This window comes from Drosophila melanogaster, chromosome 2R (assembly GCF_000001215.4).
Source record: "Drosophila melanogaster chromosome 2R".
NCBI lineage: Eukaryota > Metazoa > Arthropoda > Insecta > Diptera > Drosophilidae > Drosophila > Drosophila melanogaster.
The window spans coordinates 17,255,893-17,277,766 of NT_033778.4; the positions used below are offsets into that span (position 1 = coordinate 17,255,893).

The 21,874-nt window shown below is 37.7% G+C and overlaps 2 protein-coding genes and 1 long non-coding RNA gene across 21 annotated transcripts in view, besides 1 other annotated feature; 2 read left to right on the top strand and 1 right to left on the bottom strand.

The window, feature by feature from the left end:
- mbl (muscleblind) overlaps positions 1-21,874 on the top strand; it is a gene marked incomplete at both ends in the record, with an annotated part of 162,828 nt that overhangs the window by 39,344 nt on the left and 101,610 nt on the right. For 11 of the 19 annotated variants that reach the window (NM_001414081.1, NM_176210.2, NM_001274114.1 and 8 more), the window contains 2 exons: positions 9,626-10,319; positions 19,518-20,171. In NM_001414081.1, coding sequence (NP_001401011.1) covers positions 19,983-20,171 — 189 coding nt within the window. 19 annotated transcript variants of the gene reach the window in all.
- CG43108 (uncharacterized protein) lies at positions 1,264-1,994 on the bottom strand. Its single transcript, NM_001259461.1, has 2 exons — positions 1,893-1,994; positions 1,264-1,817 (listed from the first exon to the last, which is right to left on the bottom strand). Exons 1-2 carry the CDS (start codon positions 1,917-1,919, stop codon positions 1,443-1,445), a joined length of 402 nt encoding a protein of 133 aa, NP_001246390.1. The 5' UTR covers positions 1,920-1,994; the 3' UTR covers positions 1,264-1,442.
- On the top strand, positions 6,447-6,856 carry lncRNA:CR45997 (long non-coding RNA:CR45997). The gene has a single exon (NR_133130.1). It is a non-coding gene; the product is annotated as a long non-coding RNA:CR45997 (long non-coding RNA).
- Positions 21,380-21,723: a mobile genetic element.

Here is a 21,874-nt window from a genome sequence, read left to right on the forward strand (position 1 = left end):
AAAGCAACCAAGTGAAAACCCTTTTCTTTAATTTTTCATTGCAGGTACGTTCGCTGATTTGACGACAATGAGGAAAAAGGACACTTGCCAAAACAAATGTCACGTGAGCCACACAAACTTTTCCTTGCCCCCTTTGCTCTGTAAATCTGGCTCTAGTTTTGTTTTTCCTTGCCACTTGCTTCTGGTTGGTTCATCATGGCAGCACATAGAAATATTTGGCTACCCGACAGAATAATTTTTTTGTACGCTTTTCCTTTATTTCCTCGTGACTTTTTTTTCGAGCTCTACGATTTTTTCTCAACCCGATCCGTGATTTGGCAGCCTGAAATCACGTAAGCCAAGGGGGAAAGGGGAGAGTAGTTCCGTCATGTGTCTGCGTCTACTTTGCTCTGATTACAACACCCAACAACAGATTCACTGAGAAAAATAATCAGTTTAAAACTACTTTATTTCATGTGTTAATTTTATAAAAATTTAGTTAATTTTAATATAAGTATTGAAGCTTACCTCGTTTGTAGTATTTTTTTTAATATTTTAACAGGTTTCGTACATTATTTATAGACACATCACACAAATAAACAAGATAAATAATATACACTTTTTTAAAATACAAAGCTTTTAAACTACTTAGCTAACATTTTAAATACATGAAAAAACTATTTAGTTTTGAACAAATAACACATTAGATAATCCGTCTTGTTATTGGTAGTAACCATATATAATATATAATATTTTGTAAATACATCATCAACCTGAAAAATATTTTCCCTGTGCGGCGGCAAAAACAATTTGGCAGCCGGCTCGCGCGCTTTGTTAACGCCCAAGCGACCCTCAGTTTCTTTGGATGTGGATGTGGATGAGGATGTGCATGTTAGATGCAGTTCGGTTCAGCCAGTTTTTGTCCTTCTGCACCTCCGTTCCCCTTCGTTGGCCAACTTTGTTTTAAGTGAAAATTGAAACTGAGCTCAGCAACTGTCCGATGGCTTTTTATTTGGTGATTGCTTAGCTGCTGCTGCTGCTGCTCCAACTCGTCCCTTTCAAAAATCGTGTAACTGAAAACTCAAAGCAAACGAAAAATCTACGTGACACCAATGGAATGCCGGGGAAAGCCCTTTTGAAGACGAGCTAAGGACAACACATGCAGGACAAATAACTACTAAGGGTTTCTACTTCGATGGGCTTTCTCAAGGCTCGGCGACAGCTTCAATTTAAAAAATCATTTCAAACATAAATTATCTTTTGGTTTTTAAAACTAAAGAATAGGATTTAAAAAATGCGTGTATTAAACAGTATTTTCACAAGGCGTTATGTACATGAAAAATGTATACAAATTCGCAGGACTTGATGAGCACTTAGACCTGGAACACATAATCATGCAATCCAAGTCCATTCAATTCGGAATAAAATATATAGAATATTCAAACGGATTCGAAGACTCAAAATTATTTTTTTCTTTTCTTTTGCGTCCTCTGCCTTAATGCAGGACTAAATTTCTGGATTTCTTTGGCTTTTGTCGATCTGCGAGTTTTGGGACAAGTAGGCTCGTGACAATCGATTCGGCTGAGATTGGCTTTCTGAGTCCTTCCGTAGTTTGAATTATAGTACATCACCTGCGCTTTTGTCTTCTCATTGCACGTTTCCGGTGGCAATCTGCAAATCTTGCGGATAACATTCTTCTTCAAGGGTCGAGGAAGGCTGGATCTTTTGGCCGCGGCAGCCGCAATCATCGTTTTTTGCTTTAAGTTCAGCTTTTTTCGATTTTCCAGCAACTGGCAAGGATGCACTTTTTGGGGTCGCGTCAACATTTCTATCAGCATCTGTGAAAAAAATTACATTATTATACAGATTTTTAAATGCGCATTATATATTATGCTTATCAACTTATAACTTACTTGTTTTTTGTTTTTACGACGAGCCATGATTTTATCTCTATAGGTAAACTGCGGACCAAATTTTATTCACTTACAATTTAGATCAAATCTAAAGGGAATAATATGTCATTACGTCAAAACTATTTGATTTTCTTGGCTAAGCTACATTTTATATTTATTTCTTGTATTTTTACCTTATATTTAGAGCCTTTTCAAGTTAACTGCCTTTAGAAGGAACTTAAGATATTCCATGTTCGAGCATTCTCTTGACTTTTTGCAAACATTTGACCAAATCAATGAAGGAAAAATTAAAAATAAAAGGATAGTAAGCTTTAAACGCTTTTCAACACTTTCCGGGTCGAGATCCTTGGAAACTCAGGTGGCACTCAGGCCCAAACCTTGCGCCCCGCTTATTGACTTTCAAGCTCAGTTTACTTTCCCGACGCTGTTTGACTTTGAGCTTGGCCAGAAACGGCGTACCTGGGAAACTGGGAACCGGGTGCCCCCGGATCTGCCCAACAGAAGGCTGCAGGCCAACTGCTTGAACCGGAGTTCTGGGGAAAATGTTTTATGCTGTGCACGGTGAAAATTCACATAATTGCAGTTGGAATTCAACAAACAACAGCGGAGCGTAAATAGAAAGCGCAAAGTCAACAGAAAAGCGATAGCAAAAAATACTGCAGAATGGTGAATCTTGGGAGGCAGGAAAAGAAAAAATCAACGAGGGATAGAATCAGCAACGTCACCGCAACAGCAGCAGTAGCAAATACAAACAAACAAACTAACCTTTGACCCCCTGCAACTCAACTCAACTCAACATCCCGTTGTTGTTGTCCACTTCAGGTGCGCCAAGTAATTGCAACTGAAACTGAAACTTGGCTAAGTTGCCAAGGAAACGAATTGCAGCTAAAATTGGAGCTGAAGGCGACGGCGAGCCGTACTATACATCCTGTGTGGAGACAGCAGGATGCAGGATTCAGGATTCAGTATCCAGGACATTCAGCCAACACATGCACACAAAAGCATTTCGATGCAGGTCATTGCGGCTAAATTAAAAGAAATCAACGCAGGTCGATCTTTTGAAGGGGGTGACGAGGGGGGTAGTTTACCAATGGAGGTGGTTACATGGGGGCTTACGGATGGCATTTTCCAGGAACGAAGGGTCCACAGTTGACAATATAAGCGGAGATAAAGAACAGAAGAAGCTGCAACTTGAGCTGCTGCCGCCTGTCGTTGATTTTAATTAAAATCTTTAAGCTGCTGTTGATTATTAATTATAGTGACACTGTGCCCCAAGGACAGCAAACTGTCGCAGATAATGCAGCGGGCAGGGAATTATAAATAGTTAAAAAGAATAGGGTTTCAGCAGCTTAAAGTTCTAGTATCTTTACACGAGAATCATGTTAGAGCATTTGAAAAATAATTATTCTTTCCACGGAGAGTCAGATAAGTTAACTTGTAATAAAATGTAGAACTCATAAATTAAAGTGAAATAGTGTGCTTTAAAACTTTGCACAAGCAAATCGTGTTTTTTTTTATTTTTTTGTAGCATCACAGAGCTGTGTACGCGCATTATTAAAGTGAACTCACCTTGAAATAAAAGTTGCTAAAATGATTTATGTAAATTCAGCGCTACACAAAAAACACTCCTGAGCAAACAAATTTAAGCAATTTGTCAAAAGAAAACAAAACACAAAAGCCCAAACAACATCAGCAAGCCAAATCCAAACATAAATAAAGCACAAAGTGTCAACCTGTCCGTCCTCCTAGAAAACAAACAAACAAACAATCGCCCCACACCTGCCACGCCCCCGCACTTGTGGGTGGCAGCTATCGGGGGCGTTGGGATGCTTTTAAGCTGCCAAATCCGACAATTAAATTATTGCATGACAAAACATGCACCGCAAAATATTCAAAGCGCGCCAAAAACAGGATGTAAACAACAATAACAGCAGTGCAAGGATGGAAAACAGGAAAAACCTCGGAAACACACACACACACACACTCACACACACAGTGGCAGGCGGAGGGAAAACATCAACAGCAACTAGCCAAAACATAAACACAAACCAAAAAAAAAAAAAGAATTGACGGAAAACTGGAAGAAAAAAAAACAGATTCATCTTCCGCAACAAGAACAACAAAGGGTAGCGAAAAAAAACTTTTGGCATGGAAATATCGAAAAGGAAGGCATAAAAAAAAGTGAAAAATAAAGAGAGACATATTCCGGGGTTTCCCCCATTCGGATATAGCTCTTGGCAATAATTTGAAATTCGATTACCATAACCAAGTACTCGGAAAACACAAACAGAGATCGTCGGCTAGTGCACACACACACACATACACACACCCACGTGCAGTTTTCCCAAAAAAAGAAAATGAAAAAATACGAAAAACTAGAGGGCTAGGGGAAAAGCGACATTCTCGCTGCCGCAGGCGAAAAACTGCAAATGGCGAAAACGTTCGCTAAAAGGTCGCCACATCAGACTGGCAACGGGGAGAATCGGAAAAATGGGCAAAGAAACTAGAAAGAAAACAAAAAACACACACACACGGTCAAAACTGTGGCCAAAAAGCCAAAACGTGAATATATCAAAATTTTCGGGGCAAACAAGGCTCGACCGCAGGCAAACAAAAAAATTCCTCTAAATATGGCAGGGCGACTGAAGCCGAAAAAGAACTGGACTTCAATACTGTCAGCGTTCTTATTTTGATAAATTAAGATTAAAGTGGTAAAAAAAAATATTCCATTCATCTTAAATATGATTGCGTTTATTAGTTTTTCAGCATTTGACGTTAACTGAAGATTTTCTCATTAATAAGATATCGATTTTTCTGATTTAGCCTAGTGAAACAAACTCAGTTTCTATATTTAATGCCTGCCCCCCTCTTTTCAAACCCTTTGAACGATTTCAATTACAGCCAATTAAGCGAAAAAGCGGCACTGGCAGACAAAGAACCTCAGTTACAAATTGCAACAAAAAGCCAAAAGATGCTAACAACGGCAGACACACAAAGCTAAGACCACCATCCCAAAAGTCCGCCCACTTTGGCACCACCACCCCCCACGCCGACACTCACACATGCAAGCGTTATGCACCTGGCGAAGGGCAAACTTTTTATCCACTTTTCCACTCGCGTCTTTCGATACCGCCACCCAAATCCCCCCTTTAATGCGGCGAAAATGTTAAAACAAACAAACAAATAAATTAGTGTTCAATCAGCGTAATTTCTTCGACTATGCCAGACTGGCTGCCACCGCCCCGCCCTAAAGCACCCAACGCCCACTTTTCGGTGGAAACTCAACCAAGCATGTTTGCCTTTTGTCTTAGGGCTTGATATGCGATTGTAACTTTGGTTTCAATTGCAATGCAAGTAGCAGTGGTAGTTTGGGCGCAAAATTGGGGGCGGGCTGTGCAAACTTTTCACCCGGCAGTTAGTTGTAAGTAATTAAGCGAAGAAGAAGAAAACACTGTGGCAGGGGGCGTGGCAACAGGGGGGGGGGGCGTAATCGAAACAAACGAAATTTTCGGTAATTTGCTTAATTTGAATTCAAATGCAGGCAGCGATAGGAGCCAAGTTGAAAATGAAGAAAATTAATGAACAAAACGAAGTCAAGGTGCGAAGTCAAAATGAAAATAATACCAGTACATTGAATGGTAAAGAATGGTATAAATTAGTATAAGATGGTAATTGTAATAGTAAGTTCTATGTAAGGGTTTTTACTTTGACAAACAAAATAAAGCAGTACACTATAATAACTACAAGTCAGATTCCTAAAGTTCAAAGATTGAAAACTTGCTTAGAACTTCATCAAAAAAAGCAATAAAATAGTTAAAGTAAAAACCATTATATTGTTTTACTTTATTTTTATCTTATAACAAAGAAAAAAATGATCTAGTATGATCTATATTCCACTTTTGAAAAAACAACGCCTTCCAGAACTCAATAGCTGCAAAGAACACTCGGCATTTCCGCTGCAACCCCCGATAAAGTGGGAACACTTTTTCCGAGACAATCTGGCGCTCAGTCTCAGTCAAATATCTTCACATGAGTTCACTCAAACTTAAACTCAAACTCGAACGTTTGGTGTCACTCAAGAGCAGCCCCATGCTTGGAAACACAGCAAGTACACTCGGCACTTTTGAGTGGTAAGAGATGTATGGGGGTATGTTGGCAATGCGGGGGAAATTCCGATTCCGAGTGACTCAACTTGTGCGGCACCCACGCACATAGTTATATTTGCCCGATCCGACTCTTGGGGAGTTACTTAAGAGAAGCGCCAAGGAGCTGCTGACTCAGGTTCGGGTTGCACTAGTATCGTATTGGAGAAATAAGACGACTACGTCATTGCGATGATCTGATCTGGAATTTGAAACTGGTTTGGCTTTTGGTTTTTGGACACGGTTCGACGTGACTTTTGCTTTATTTATGCCAATTTATATGCATTAGCCGGTCTCTTGCGATCGCGTGCGCAGAAATACACTCGACTTGTTCTTGCCGTTATTTCTAATTAGATTAGGGTGGGCCTTATATATTTGCTGCCGCCAATTACCAATCTCATTCTGCAGCCCCCGACGACGGCGACCGGCCAATCCCTTCAGCCCGATTTTCTCGGTTAGTGTCTTTTGTTTGGCCGCGATCTTTTCATTCGGCGACCTCCTTTTTCCGCGCCTTCTTATTTACTTTTTGTTTTCTTTGCTACTGGTTACACACCCCGGTCGCAAAAGCCTTGAAACACGTTCTCGAATGGGGATCGGAACAAGGAACAGGCGCAAAAGGTGTAGCAGAAACGAGAAGTAAACCCGTTTCGACGCCGGTTCCCCAATCTGATTTACCTACACTACTTCACGCACGGAGCGGCGTGAACGCACTCGGAGAAACGGGCAGCGCGTTGTACTAACAGCATCTACACTGCTAAAAAAAAAGAGTTTAGGATTATGATTCCCAAAAATTGTACTAATAAAAATGAAAATTTGCATTGCACAAAAGTTTTCTGATTACATTATAAAGTTATACAAATTTTAGTTTTAAATTTCTTAAAACCACTTGAGCGTTTCTCCCCGTGCATCGATCTCGAAAACTTTGCCTTTGTGTACTTGCCCGCCCCGACCGCTCGCAGCTTCCCCGACTCCCAAAACTCCGGCTTGGTCAGCAGAGCAGCTGAGTCGGCGACGTCTGCGCGCAACTTTTGATTTTGCCCGGAACCGGTTTCGCTCCACTAGTACGACTACGAGTGCGAGTATCTTTCGGCCAGCGCTTGTATCCGAATCGGTTTTCGTATTTGTATCTGTATCTGTATCTGAGACCGAATCCCCAATCCGTAGCAGACGCTAGCTGCCCACATTTGAAAGGCTGCTGCAGCGGCGAGAAGAAGCAGCGCCGATAAATGTGTTGTTAATGATGTTTTCAAGATGCTGCGGTGGGCGTTTTTGGGTACCGAGAAAGAGATGTCATTTGCCGATAACATCTTCTATAAATACGTAGATCTACGATGATGGAATCGCAAGTGCTGTCTATAACTCTTATTAATTGCTTGGTCATTAGCGTTGTGAGGGGAAAAGTTATTACAGTAATCCAGAGGATCCAAGGATTAATATGAGCTGGTTTACTTTCAGCATAATTGTCTTTCTACTCTTAGCACCCTTGATTCGTTTTTAAAACTACTAATGCTAACCGAATATTAGACAACATTGTTAATCTTGCTAATATCCTTATAATTATCGATATACAACAGCCATAATAAATTACATGTTTCGGCAGTGATTTGGCACATTCCAATCATAATAGACGCAAATCGGATTTATCTCCATTATTTGTAAACATAACTCATTATTTGCTTCATCCACGCTTACCACTCCTTCAGTTCGCGATTGTAATTCATGTAATTCATTATGCATAATTTGCAGACCAAAAAACCTTTCACTTGCCCCCGAGCTCCATTAGCGATCTTTGTTTCTCTTTCGGGTCACTGACAAAAACTCCAATTTGAAATCGTTTAAAAATAGTGAACTCACACAAACACCGATGGACTTCTAATAATAAAAATCAAATCCTGGTGGGGGCGGGGTATATCCACCGTATAGTGGAGCTAAAATCATTGCGGGGGCGTTCCTCGATCTGGATCTGCATCTGGTTCGGGTCGGGTCGCTCTCTCTCTCTCTCTCTATCCCCTTTCATATGGATTTGGCTTTCACATGCCAGTTCTCGTTGGACTTCGTTTTTTTCGTTCTTGAAATCGCTTACATTCACTTTTTATTACAATTAACCTACACGGAGTGGTGCATGGTGTGCGTTAGTGGTATTCCCCCCTTTCCACGCCTACACCACATATTTTAATTGCCATGTGGGGGGTGTTAGGACCATATCTTTTGTTGCCAAAAAATCCAAAGAACGAAACAAATTTATGACATAGAAATGTCAAGAGTTGTGGCTGTGTGTGTGCGTTACATATTTCTATTTCTGGCCCGCTGGGCTGCATTCGGATATATAGCTATACCGTTATGGATGGGATGCATTTACGTAAATGATTTAGAACATATCGAACACATTTTGAAGGTGACTTTGACAGAGCGAACAAAGTTCCAATTCACTAAGTTCACTTATTTCTGTCCTTAGGCCCAAATGGAAACTGCAAGCAAACATTAATTATCATTGCGGTGTGTGAACAATTAGAGCAATGGTATTTTTCAAAAATGTACCTGGCCATTGCATGAATAAGTAGAACAAATGGTTTTTTGTTAAAAATAATTTAATAATTATATTCTTTAAGGTGCAGGTTTATACATATTCAAGATTTACAAAAAACCTTTTTTAATGGGGTCTTAGCAAAAATAATGAAAATTTCCAAAAATAAAAGATAATTGTTTTGTATATGTACGTACTTAAGCTGACGACTTAAAATGAACAGAAAATCATCAAAGCAAATTTATGACACTAAGCATAATTATAATATAATAATTATAATATACATAAGCCCTAAATAATTATAACGTGCCCAATCACTTGTGTCAAAATTGTAAAGATTTTTAGAAATTAAAATTCCTAAAATGTCTATTTATATGTCCATATTTATTATCTATTATTATCTATAGTTTTACACATTTAAATTTTTTTATCACCTAAAAAAAAAAGATTTATCGAAGGCTTGAGAGAGCCACAAAAAATACATTATCTAGTTTCTACCGTTAATTTAGTCACCGATTTGCAAAAATTAGTTGCCAGGCTATTTTATAGTCCGCAACCTACGCCAAAAGCTTAAGTCTGTCTACTTTTGGCCAGTTAACCTTTTAGTTGATTGTCAACTCGACTCGCCTTCATTGAACTCGGCAACCCCTAAAAACCCCCCTCGGTAATCAACAAAACCAAAAACACTCGAACTCTCTTCATTGGATAAAAGTACTCTTTAAGAGCACACAAGAGAGCTCGTCGGACTGTGGGACAAACAAACACTTTTTCGTACTGAATGGAGGGTTGACAGTTTGATTGCAACAGTTGACACCTATAAAATTTAAGCTGACGAAAAGAGTTAGTCAAGCATTTATACACTAATATACAAAATAATATATAAATTGGAATATCTTTTCCACTTCTTATATGCTACAACGTTTTGAAGTTACTAAAATGCCACAGTATGTGGTTTTTTGCCCCACAGTGCAAGCGTAAGCGAAAGAGAATGACAGGCAGAGAGTGAAAGAGAGCGAGAGAGTTTCGAGTCGAATTGGAATGGAATGACCAGAAAAATATTGCTGCTTTCAGTTTCGAAAAATTTTTCGATGGAAGCGGTTCTGTCAGCGGAAAAGTGAATTATACCAGAGCCTGCCTGAAAAACTCAAGAAAACCCCATCAAAGAAATAGCAGCTCTCAGCTAAATAATAACAAACACAATACTTTCTGCTCAGTCACCGCAAACAGAAATAATCACAATTCTGCAAAACGCCGTCATCAAAAAAGTTTTAGCCTACAACTCTAGAAACGCGGAAAAATTTGTCAAAAATACAACTAAAAAAACAACAACGCGAGTGCACGTGTATGTGAGGTGCTCAGTAAGAGTGTTTGCGTGTGTTCGTTTCTGTGTGTGACAGATAATAAAAGGAGAAAAAAAGAAGTTGTCGAAAGTCGTTCGTGAAAATTCAAGAAAAATAGTGCAAGCGCTGCAGGGAAATTGTCCGGAAAAATCGCAAAATCCATTGTTTTTAGCCGGCATCTTAAAAACCAACGATAACAACAGCTTCTGCAACAACGCGCGTGTTTAGTTCACACACACACCACGGAGCGTCGAGAAAAAAAGGTTAAAAATACATTTTCAATTCACCATCGGCGTAAAAGTAAAACAATAAACAAATACAAGAAAATAAAACAGCAGCCGCTTTTTCACCCAACAACAACAATTTCAACAACTTCAACTTCGCCAGCAGCAACAACAACAAGTCAGCTGGACAACCGAAGGTGTTTATACTTAAAAACAAAAAAAAAAGAGATCGTTGTGTTTTTTTCCTTTTGTTTTCTCTCTTTTTTCGCCTTCGTCTTAAGTTTATGTTTTTTTTCTATCCATCGGTTTGTCTCTTCCCTTTCTTGCCACATTTCGTGGTCTTGTTTGTTATTGCTGTCGAATTTTCGGTGATGCCAAGTGAAAAGTCGGAAATTCTGTTTCATGACAGGGAAAACTTAATATTGTAAGGAAAGTTGTTCTCAAGACTGGAGAAGAAGAAATAATGGGAGAAAATTAACATAAGTAAACGTAAAGGAAACTAATGTTTTTCAAAGTTAATAAGGTGTATGTAGTTTTAAAGTGTAGTATCCATCCAATAAAACTTCGGTATTTAAAGTTTAAAAAAAAAAGTTAATTTCAACATACATAAAGTCTCATTGGTAGTGTTTTATAATTACAGTGTTGCAAAAGAAGTCACTTACTTAGAGTCTATTTAGTGCTGAATAAGGTGCAGAAACATTGACGTATTCAATATTACAGAGATGCATATGCATATATATCGGAGGCTAATTTATATTGTTTGATTTAAATAATTTAACAACAAAATTCTATTTACCAAATTTGTTCAGGCCAAAAAATATAAAAAAGTACGGAGCAATATACACAAATATACATTTATTATTGAAAACAAACTACTTTACACGGCCAAAAATATAAATTCTGCATTAATAAGTGTATTATAATCATTAAAAAAAACTTGCTTAATCTGTTAAAATAATGCACATCTCGTTCACTTGGCTTGGTAAAGCTTAATGACCGAAAATCAAATTGAAATTGAGCCTAATGAACTGTGAAATAATAATTAAAATTCAACAAATTGCAAACCAAATTTGTCAGAGTGAAAATGGGAATGGTTATTCCACATTATTGGGCATTAAATACGTTAAATATATCCACATTATTTGCGAAAGCGCCCTAACAGCTTAACATGAATATATATCATCTGTGGAGTTAATTAACTTAAAAGCACGGTAAAAACTACAAATATTCGCGTTGTAATATAATGCAAATTTAGCCATTTTTATTCTAAAGCCGGACAAGGCCTAGACTATTAAACAAACAAAATGGAGAAAAAAAAAATACATCTAAGTCGAGCGATTTTTACTGTGCGTTTCAACACTGTTAGCCAGTTGTAAAGAAACACACGTGACAATAAAACAAAACGCCTGCAAACAGGCAATTACGGAATTAATGGCTAAATCAAATTGTTTTGAAAGCTTACGATATTTAATGGGCTTAGACACCCGAACAGAAAACAGACATGATTCTTAAATTTAATGTGATTATTTTGTTAAACGAAACTGATTCAATTACCGCATTTGTTCTGACACTGCAAATCGATTTCATTTTAGGGTCTTAGAGACGAATTAATGGGAAATACGATCCCGAAACGCACTGTACTCGCACATGCAAATACATAGATTTTATTTTAACGAAAAGTCACGTTTTTTATGTGGTTCTCCACCTAAAAACCCACACCCCTCGCTCTTGCCAAGTCGTAACCATTAAATTTATGTTTATTTCGGTCCTAGCTTCGGTTTCAGTTGCAAAAAGATTGTTATTATAATTTTTCCGATTTGTTTCGTTTTCCTCCAGTTCAGATATGCAAATTGAATTAGCTCTGCCCGCTGGCAACTGGAAAACAAAAAGCAAAAGTTTGACACATTTCGTTTTTATTTTTACTCTTCATTTTTACCCATCATCATCAACAAAAGTGTCAAAAATGTGTTGCTGCAGAAATATGAGTCAAAGAAATCGTTTGGAAAATGCCAAAAATGAATTATTATTTCTGTCCATTTGTTCAATACACTCTGACAAGTCATTCACTTTTTCTCCTCCGAACGTACTCAAAAAATCAAACTCGAACCATAACTACAAAACGCCACGAATGCCACAAGACGGTTTTATATTTTGTTGGTGAAGGGGATTGGTATGAAAACTTGAGGACTTTTGGCATGACTAATCGATTCGATTTTTCGCCAAAAACTCATGCCGCAGTACAAAAAGACGAGGCAAGAAAAAACGTCGCTGTGAGAAATATGTGTTTGACTTGTAGTAAGAGGGTTTTGTGCTTTAAGCTCTTCTCAATAGGTCGTAAATATCGATAGGAACACCCCCTTTCGGTTGTCGAAAGTGTGGAAATAGCGTTGTATATGTCCGTGTTTGTTTGCTCGGCTCGCGATTTCAGTTTTGATGCGAGATGACAGCACTCGAAAAGGTGTCAGAGTTCAGACGAAAGGTATAAAAAGGTCTAGCCTTAAATCGCTAGAAAGCTCAAAACAATACAATTTGCTTATGAGCAAATACTTGTTAATTAATGCTTTTAAGTATATATATTCACATCTTCACTAAATAGCTAAATACAGTGTTCTGGAAAAAATTTCAATATATTCAAAATTGGCAAACTATTGATCGAGTTTTCGTTTAATGCTGGAATTTTTATATCTGAAATATCGATTCGTTGCGTTTCTGTTTTATATCTCATCTTGTATTTTTGCATTCACATAAACATTTCGTTTCCGTTGCGAAGATTTTCAGATCTTAGTTTCCTCTCGTTCAAGTTTTTCATCTTTTTGATATTTTGAAACATGTGCTCGTGGTCTTTCTTTTTTCTAAAAATATCAAATACTTTTTTTCGGTGCTAGAAATTTTGTATTTGGCCTTTTCAATAAGCGCACAGCAGCTGCGACGTCGACTGAGGCAGCGAACAAGTCGAAAAGAAAGAAGAAACAAAAAACAAATAGATATTTGTGGTTTTTGTATCTGGTTGGGAGAATCGTAGGATTAGGGTGACTCAGACTAGCTGGAGTTACGAATTTCATAGGTAAATTACCTAAAAATAGTGGAGAGATCTCCAAACGCTAATAAATTTTACTTTTGGCATGGGCTAAGACATTTTCAATGATTACTAAGCTTTCATTTCTAAAGTATACCATGGGTTTACCATAAACATCACTCTTATAAGTTTATGTATAATGTACTAGTGTACTAAATTTAAACTTTCCCAATATAAAATTCAAAATATACTGCCATAACTTGTTTCACACCCAATTGGCCGTTTAATGCAGCTTCCTCATTTATATCTATACCGTTGGCACACCCTAACATAATTCTCTTAGCACATGCCAAAACACAACAACCAACCGAAGAGTCGAAAAAGAAATTTTGAACGTGTTTCGTCGGTTGCTGATGTTGTTGTACCTCCGAGTATCTGAGTATCCGAGTATCTGAGGCATCTCCCATAACAGGCGACAGCTGCCGCACATTTTGGATGTATCTTTCGGATGTATCTGCAGCTGTGCATCCACAGGCCCCCCAAAAGAGATTCCACCTCCCCGCCGCTGTTTTTGTTTTTTTTTTTGTTTTTGCCAGCGTTTTTGGAACGACGCTCCACTGCAGTCCCAAAATAAGTTTGTTTTTGTGGCCGAGAGACAAAGTTTTTAGACGCTTTTGCATAATGCCAATGCTGAATTATAATGTCGGCATCTTTAACCCTTCACTGGCCCTTGGGGCAACGCACAATTGAGATCAATTGAAGGCAGAATTGATTGTTTAACCTTTCCCATGGTAGACAGAGTCGGCGAGTTTCGAGTCGTGTCTGCAATGTGATTATGTGCACACAAATTAGTTCAAAGATTAACTCAATTCTCATTTCTGAAATTTTGAGAAATTTTTAATTTTATAAATATTATTCTCTCACTTTGTTTCGGCTATTTTGGGGTTCATCATCAGCACGTTGGGAATATATAAACATAAATACGTTTCGCCAGCGAAATTAATTAGGCACAGAAATCTATGAAAATTAGTTGAGCATTTGTTGCTCGGACTTTTCTTCCTCTTCTTCTTCATCGCCAGATTTTACACATTTGTTTGTATTTGTATCTGTATCTGTGTCTGTATTTGTGTCTGCGCTCTCGTATTTTTAAGATAAGCTAAATGTTATGAATATGCCAAAAAATAGTATATGAGCGCGATAGAGCGCCACAAGTCCGTCGCTCTCATTTATGAATTTTGTTTTTGATTTCCCCCATTCGCTTTTATTTTTCGGCCTCTCCTTTCGATTCAGTTTTGTGTGTATAAAGCTATATATGTTTTAGCTTTCCGACCTCTGACGTAATTACTGATGATCGCGTTTTGCGCCTAAGAAATTGATTTGCTTGTGTGAACGAAAATTTGAATTTGAATTCCGCTGAGAGAAAAACGTGACAATAAGCTTTGAATTCGATTTTGCATAAGACAAGATCAGGTGGATTTTAGTGAATGCTAAAAAATCTTGGGACTATGGCAAGGTTTTCCAAAATAAAAAACGAAAGTTTTTCTTACTTGCATATGTTATAATTAAAAGTGAAATTTCCCTATTTATTTCTCTTACTTTAAACAAAGCATAGCTCCTCTTGCTGTTATTGTTTTCAGTTAGGTTTGGTTTCGTTTTAGTTTATGGGATAGTTATTAATCAAAAGCCCCACATTTCCCTAAGAAATCTGATACCTCCCTATCGAATCCATTTACGTATGCTTTCGGCACGCTTCATTTTCTTCTGCTTTCCCATTAGTCACATACGTTGGACCATATATAGATCGATCCGCAGATTGTTTCAGCACCTATTCGAGAGCTCTGCCAAATTATACAGTCAGACCAAATAAGGGCAATCGCCTGAAAAGTTTTTGTGAATGCATTTCTTTTAACTGAGCACCAACTTTCGAAAAGTATCTTACAAAAAGCGCTAATACCTGTCAATGTCTTCAGTCAGCGATGTATCTTCAAAAGACCAGGAAACGTATGGGAGCAACAAAATAATAATCTTGTGCAACCCACTCACCGTGTACTGCCAAATTAATTAGCCAAGTCAAATGGATGACAATGAGAATTAATTAGGCAAGTCAAAACTCCATTTTTGGAGCAGAGATTTACTCGAAGAATAAAAATAGAGCCGTTGTGTCTTTTCTTCGACCCACCTGAATTGTATGACATAAGCCAAAGCAAACCGATCATTTAGCCACTTGCCATTTATGGCTGACATTTCAGTCGTACCATCTTTTGATGGCTTTTGCTACGGTTCGCTTTGTAGATGGGAAAGTTTCCTGTTCTTGCCATTAGTTGGCATTTGCGTGTAGAATATTTGTAAGTTATTACTTCATTTGGTTGTTGTCTTAATGAGTAGGATATTTGCGTTTGCTATCTTTTACCAACTCGATGTGTTGTTGCGAATTAGGCGTATGCATATTATAGTTTGAGTGTATTGGTTTCACCCTGTTTTTATCTAATCTTGTTTATTGATAGCAGCCGTCGAACCTGGGTTCCTCACAGTTTTTTCCGCCAGTTATTCATCCATTTCTTTCACTTTTTTTATGAGCGCATCGTTAACTATATATGTCATACCTTTGGGGTGCACAGTTTTTTTTTTATTTTTTTTCTGCGCGGCCTAAGAGGCGCGTTGTATAATGTTGCAGAGCGGTTACTGACCGATGTTTTGCTACGGCTTCACTTGCGTAAATGTTTCTTTAAATGCATTAACTTGTCGCCCGCGGGGCGTGAGCTACAACTTGGCGTTTTTTGCTGTTGTTTTCGGCCCTCTGAGGTATTTGCAGCGACTTGTGTATGGCTTTAGTCATAGCTTCGTAAGTCCGGCGGTCGCTCGAGTTGATATACATATCTACAATATGAGTCGCATATCTAAAAACAAAAAAAAAAACGAAATCAATAAGAGTATACAAAAATACGAAATACAAAATGCGCTTTCACAGCCAACTGCTAACTGCAGCGTTCTATTTGTTGTGTTTGTCGCCTTATCAGCGAAACGCTCTCGATTTGGTCTGCATGTATGGAGCTCCACGTTATAAATGTGGCATGTGTGTTGGGGAATGGATAGTGGGATAAGTTATTAAGAACGGTTAATTGATTGCGCTGGCATGAACAGATACTACAATATATGTTATCTAATGGCCAAAACTGCAAGTTAAACTGTAGGAACAGCCTAGTTGTTGGTGAACTTTATAACTTATTGCCTTTGATCAGCTGTTTTGCTTAGCACATTTTAAGACAGATTCCAGTGTGATAATCTAATCGACGTAATTATCAAATAACTAGTACTAATAAAGATTTCGTTATTTAGGGCAATAAATAGTTATTAAGCAGTTAATAGTAAATTACATTTAAACAGAAATATAATCTTTTTTTCTAGCAAACAAGTAACTAAATAAATTTTTTTTTTAATTTTCACGCATGAGTTGAGTTTTCCAAAGACTTGTATTTCCGTATTTACAGAATATTTCGAAATTGCTTGTTACTATTGAAAATTGAACAAGAAACTCATAAGCAAAGTAGTCCACCATTCCAGATGCAATTAGGATTGCCCAAAAATTCAGATGCCAGCACAGCTGCCTTTGTGTGGACTCAGCTTGCATAAACATAGAGTCGATCTTGTGAACATACGAGTATGAAATGCGAATGTGAACAAATATTTAGTGGAGTTGCGTTAACAGCTTTGGAAATTAACAGTTTTTCAATCGTCACTCTTTCCCTGGCTGCTGGTTTCTTCGATTCTCAGATGCTTTCTGCCTGTTTTTTTTTTCGGCAACTTTAACCTTCAAAACACTTTTTGATACGAGACCGAAAAACCAGAAAGAAAAAAGGAAAACAAAACCTACGGACAAAACTTGTTGAACTTGTTTGTCTTCGGGGTCTGGGTCTACATCAATTTGCATCGTTTTTTTGTCCGTCCGTTTTATTCGTTGCTTTTTTATACTCTTAATGATATTTTAATAACCGAAAATCGACGAGATGCGCGAGTGTCCTTAGATCTGAAAGCAGTATCTGAAGGTTATTTGTAGGTCGGCGGATGCACCAATCGGCGTATTATACAAAATCTATATACATTATGAATATCCGCACAAATAGGAGAGCCTTCGATTATTCTTGGCCCAATTTCACATCTAAACACTATTGGGAAGTTTATTTTCGTGCAGCAATTTCCACACCCGCTTCTGGCCATAAATTTTCGTACTGCGTCAATGACACGGCTGCTAATTTCTGGCGATGTTTCGATTTCAGTACTTGTATCTGTATCTGTATCTGTTGGCTATAATGTCTTCTATATATTCCACATAGCCCGATGCCCAGCCACGTCCGCTTGTGTGGGCGTCCCGTCTGTTTCACTTGCGTGTTTCTACTTTTTTCCCCCGTGCTCGGTTTTCTGTGGATAGAGATTTTTTGTTTTTGTTTTAGTCGAAAAAGTTTTCAAGAATTATTTTAATACATGCCATAAACATTAGCCCACACACACACACACACACACACACGTACGAGCGCGCAAGTAGATGATGGGTCTTCAATTTCTCAGCTCATAAATTAAATCACAATTTATATCTTTGGAAATCAAGTTAAAATACGGAAAAGCAATTTGCAGCTGACATCATGCGAACGTATCCACAAATCCATATACTAACAGAAACTAGATAGAATACGTTCTGTATATGTGTTCCCAATGAAGTTTATTAATTGTCTTCGTTGGTATCTTTCCAAATTGACTTGGCTGAGATAATTTACTGTCAGTGTGTCGGTGTGATATCTTTGGAAATGCCAAATGGTAGATAGGAAATATTTGGCTTCTGGGAGAATGTCTATTGAACAGGAAGAGGAATTTTGGATTCAATGTGATCTATTTTTATACTTTTAAAAGCATATCTATCTATTAGAAGTAGGACAATAGTTTGATAGAAGTGCAAAGTTCCACCAAAATCATATCAGTTTCGATTGCAAAATTAGCTCGTCACTCCCAATTATGTGTCTCACCGGTCCAAGCCCATTAAATATGAAACAAAAACAAGAAAAGCTTTAATAGATTCCCTTTTCGAATAAACTTTGATTCATATGCCGCTAACTGCGATAAGATAAGATTAAAGACATACACGCACACCAATGCAAACACGATTACAACAACAATTGCAATAGGCGTTCAAATAAAGATAAAAACAAATCAAACAAAACACAATGCAATGACAAAATAAACACAAGCTGAAATGCTAATAACAACAAAATATAAATATCAAATTGTATGTGCCGTCATCGATGATTGTGTCACTTGGTGATTTTTGAAATTTATTTATACTAAGTAACCGTTTCTCATGCATTTCTCTTTAATATACATATATTATAAACAAATTCTTTTTACAGTATTTGATAAATCGAAATAAGCGTTAAATAAAATGTTTGTATCGAGCGGTAAGTGCGTTTAACAATTTATTCCATTGCTATAAAAAGAAATTTGCTAAAAAGTGAATATATATACGAATACGAGTCTTAAAACACTACTCTCTCAGGCGGTGTCTCTCTCTTAAATGTTGCTTAGCTAAAAACGACCAAAAAAAAATATATATATATACCTACCTATACAATTTAATTGCTAAACACCGCTGGGCCGGGCCTACAGATACACGAATATACAAATTGATATATGTGTATGTACGTATCTGAGCGACTATTAGTGCACTTTAGTTCATAATATTTATTCGTAGTAATCTTTTTATTTGGTCTATGTGCATTGCGATGAATTGCCTTAGGGGCTAGGCTTAATTTGGCTATTTGGCTGTGGCTCTTTAGCTGTGGCTCTTGGCTGTTTTGGCTGTTGGATACCCTGCGATACCCTCCAGAAAGCTGCAAACTGGATGCCAACCGCTGCTCACGCTCTACATATATAAACTATATATACATACAAGCAGATATTCATGTGTGTATATCTGGTGAACTATTTTTATTGACTATATCATAAGTTGTATGAAACGAGAACTTTTATTTTGCACAACATTCGCTCATTTAGTTTAGGAATCTATCGCAAAATATATTACATATTAAATACTCCATAGTGATACGGTTATGTCTGTCGATTGTCTTTTGTTTATATTATCATTTGAGCATTGCATTCTGCATAAAACCATAACACAAACGACTTGCGCATTACTAACACCTAAAATCTAAAAGATATAAAACATGATCAGTTTCCACATCTCTCACTTATACCTAGAATCGCTCTGTCTCTCTCTCTCTCTCTCTACGACTATCTATCTCTGTCTTACGCCATTTCTATTTATCTCTCTTGGAATGTGAACCAAGTCGGTATGATCCTAAAGTTCTATTTCTCTCTTTTACTCTCATTTCAGATAATGTAAACTCAGCTTACACACAAAAAAGCAGTAAAATATAAAATACAAAAATTAACAGCTGCGTTTATCTATAGATATATATATACACATCTATATATTTGAATAAGCGTTCGATTTGAATCAAAATTATAGCCCAAGCTATCAGCTACCCCCACAAGCTTTGTACTCCACAAAAACGCTAACGAGCAAAATCGATAAAGACCAGATAGCAAATGAAATCATACCATCTGCCATAGATCTATGCTATAAACATATATAGGTGCTGATCTGTGCTCTTGAATTTAGTGTTTTTTGTGTGTGCGTGTCGCGAGAGGAGCACTCAAAACCAAAAAAAAAAAAAAAAACGTATAGTAAAACAAAAAACTATCTCTAGTCGCTAGGCTATAACTATACAAACTCCAGCTATCCCAGATCCAGATCCGTAAACAGCAAATAGTTATATATCTATAACCCCAAAATACGATGGCCAACGTTGTCAATATGAACAGCCTGCTCAACGGCAAGGATTCGCGCTGGCTGCAATTGGAGGTCTGTCGCGAGTTCCAGCGCAACAAATGCTCGCGCCAGGACACCGAATGCAAGTTCGCCCATCCCCCGGCCAACGTGGAGGTCCAGAACGGCAAGGTCACCGCCTGCTACGACAGCATCAAGGTCAGTACTCCCATACCCTTGTTAAACCGAACTAGAAACACCTACCCTCAACCACCAACTCCCCTCTATTGCTTCGTGTGACTCGTAGACCGTAAGCTTTAAGTCTTGATTTCTCATCCCACAAAAAAAAAGAAAAAATAAAATAAACAAGAAATAATATACATATTTCAAACCAATACCGAATCCCCAATTAAGGGCCTCAGCGAAAACTGATCTTGTCTCGCTTTTGTTGTTTGTGCTTCTGTGCTTTTATAAACTCCATTTTCGTTTTTGGTATCTCTGTGCTTCTATATATACATATATCTTAAATACACACTATATATTTAGTGGCTGTCTCTCTAAGTGCCTACCAAATAAAATATAAACTAAATGCAGCTAAATGCAGCGCCGGGCTGAGCTTGAGAATTGAGAATGTGTGCGTGAGTGTGCTTGAGGCTTGAGTCTTGGGTCCCGAGTAGAAGGCTTTAGCTTTTGGCTTACAAATAAGAGAGTTCCACCACCCATCGAAACCTTAAAAAAAAATAAACATAGAGAAAATCGGTTATTAATTGAGCGTTAATTTGTTCAAAAATATGAACAACAAATTTGGGATTTTCTCTGTGTAAACTGTAATGAAAATAAAACGTTCTCTTAAACTCATCTGAATAACTACAATCGTCTGTCACCATCCGAGTGATTTTAGGCCACGCAACTCATAGACATGGACAACTTCAAGGTAAAGCTCTTAAAATTCAATAATTTAGTTAAGATTTTAGCTTTAAGAACAAGCCCCCGATTCCATTGATCTTATCGTAAATATCTGGCGTTTTGTAACCTGACACAAACAACCTGCCGAAGGGCAGATACAATCAAAGCCAAAGAGTTTCCCACTTTTACTCAATTTTTTTACTGCCCGAAAAAGGCAACGTGGCAAATTAGCAGGGGGCGAAACAAAAGGGTTGAACAAAAGGATGTTTTTAAACAGGACAATGGCGAACAAGAGGCAGGAAAAAATTAAGTTGCCTGTTTGGTGTTTTCTTTATTAAGCTTTTTTGTTCTATCCGCAACAAACAAACAACTGCCAAAGAATGGCAACATAAAGTGGAGTATTTTATGTATAGTATATAATGCTGACAAAATGCCATCATCATCAGCAGTAGCAGTAGCAGAAGTGGTGGGGCGGTAGCATAGCATCACCATCACCATCAAATTTGTGACAGCATAAAAAATTATTGTACACCCCAACAGCCTAGCAAGGAAGCTAGGAACTGCAGCTGTGGTCAATGCTGACCCTCGGACTAGAGCCAAAAGAAGACTCAAGCGACACCACCCTCATGACCTCCCTAACCTGGTTTTGACCTAGAAAGTCTTAGTTTTTAAATTCATTAGAATAATCAAATAAATAATAATTACTATGTTATATCAACTATTATAATTCTCCCTAACATTTTTAGGATTAAAAATCTGTTAGTCTTAAGTAACCAAGACACATTGTAAAATAAAATAATTTAAGCAGATCAAATTAAGTTGCCGCATGGGTAACAGTGCGTTGATCAAATAATAAAAACATCATCGTATAAAAAATTACGTTTTTGAAATTTTACGTTGCCGCTTTTTAGGCGTCGCTGGCAGCTTGTTTGGCCAACGGCCTTTTGTTATTCCAACAAAACCCAAAGCGAGCGACTCGGTCCTTAAAGTTGGGCATAGTTCGTCCTTTTTACCCA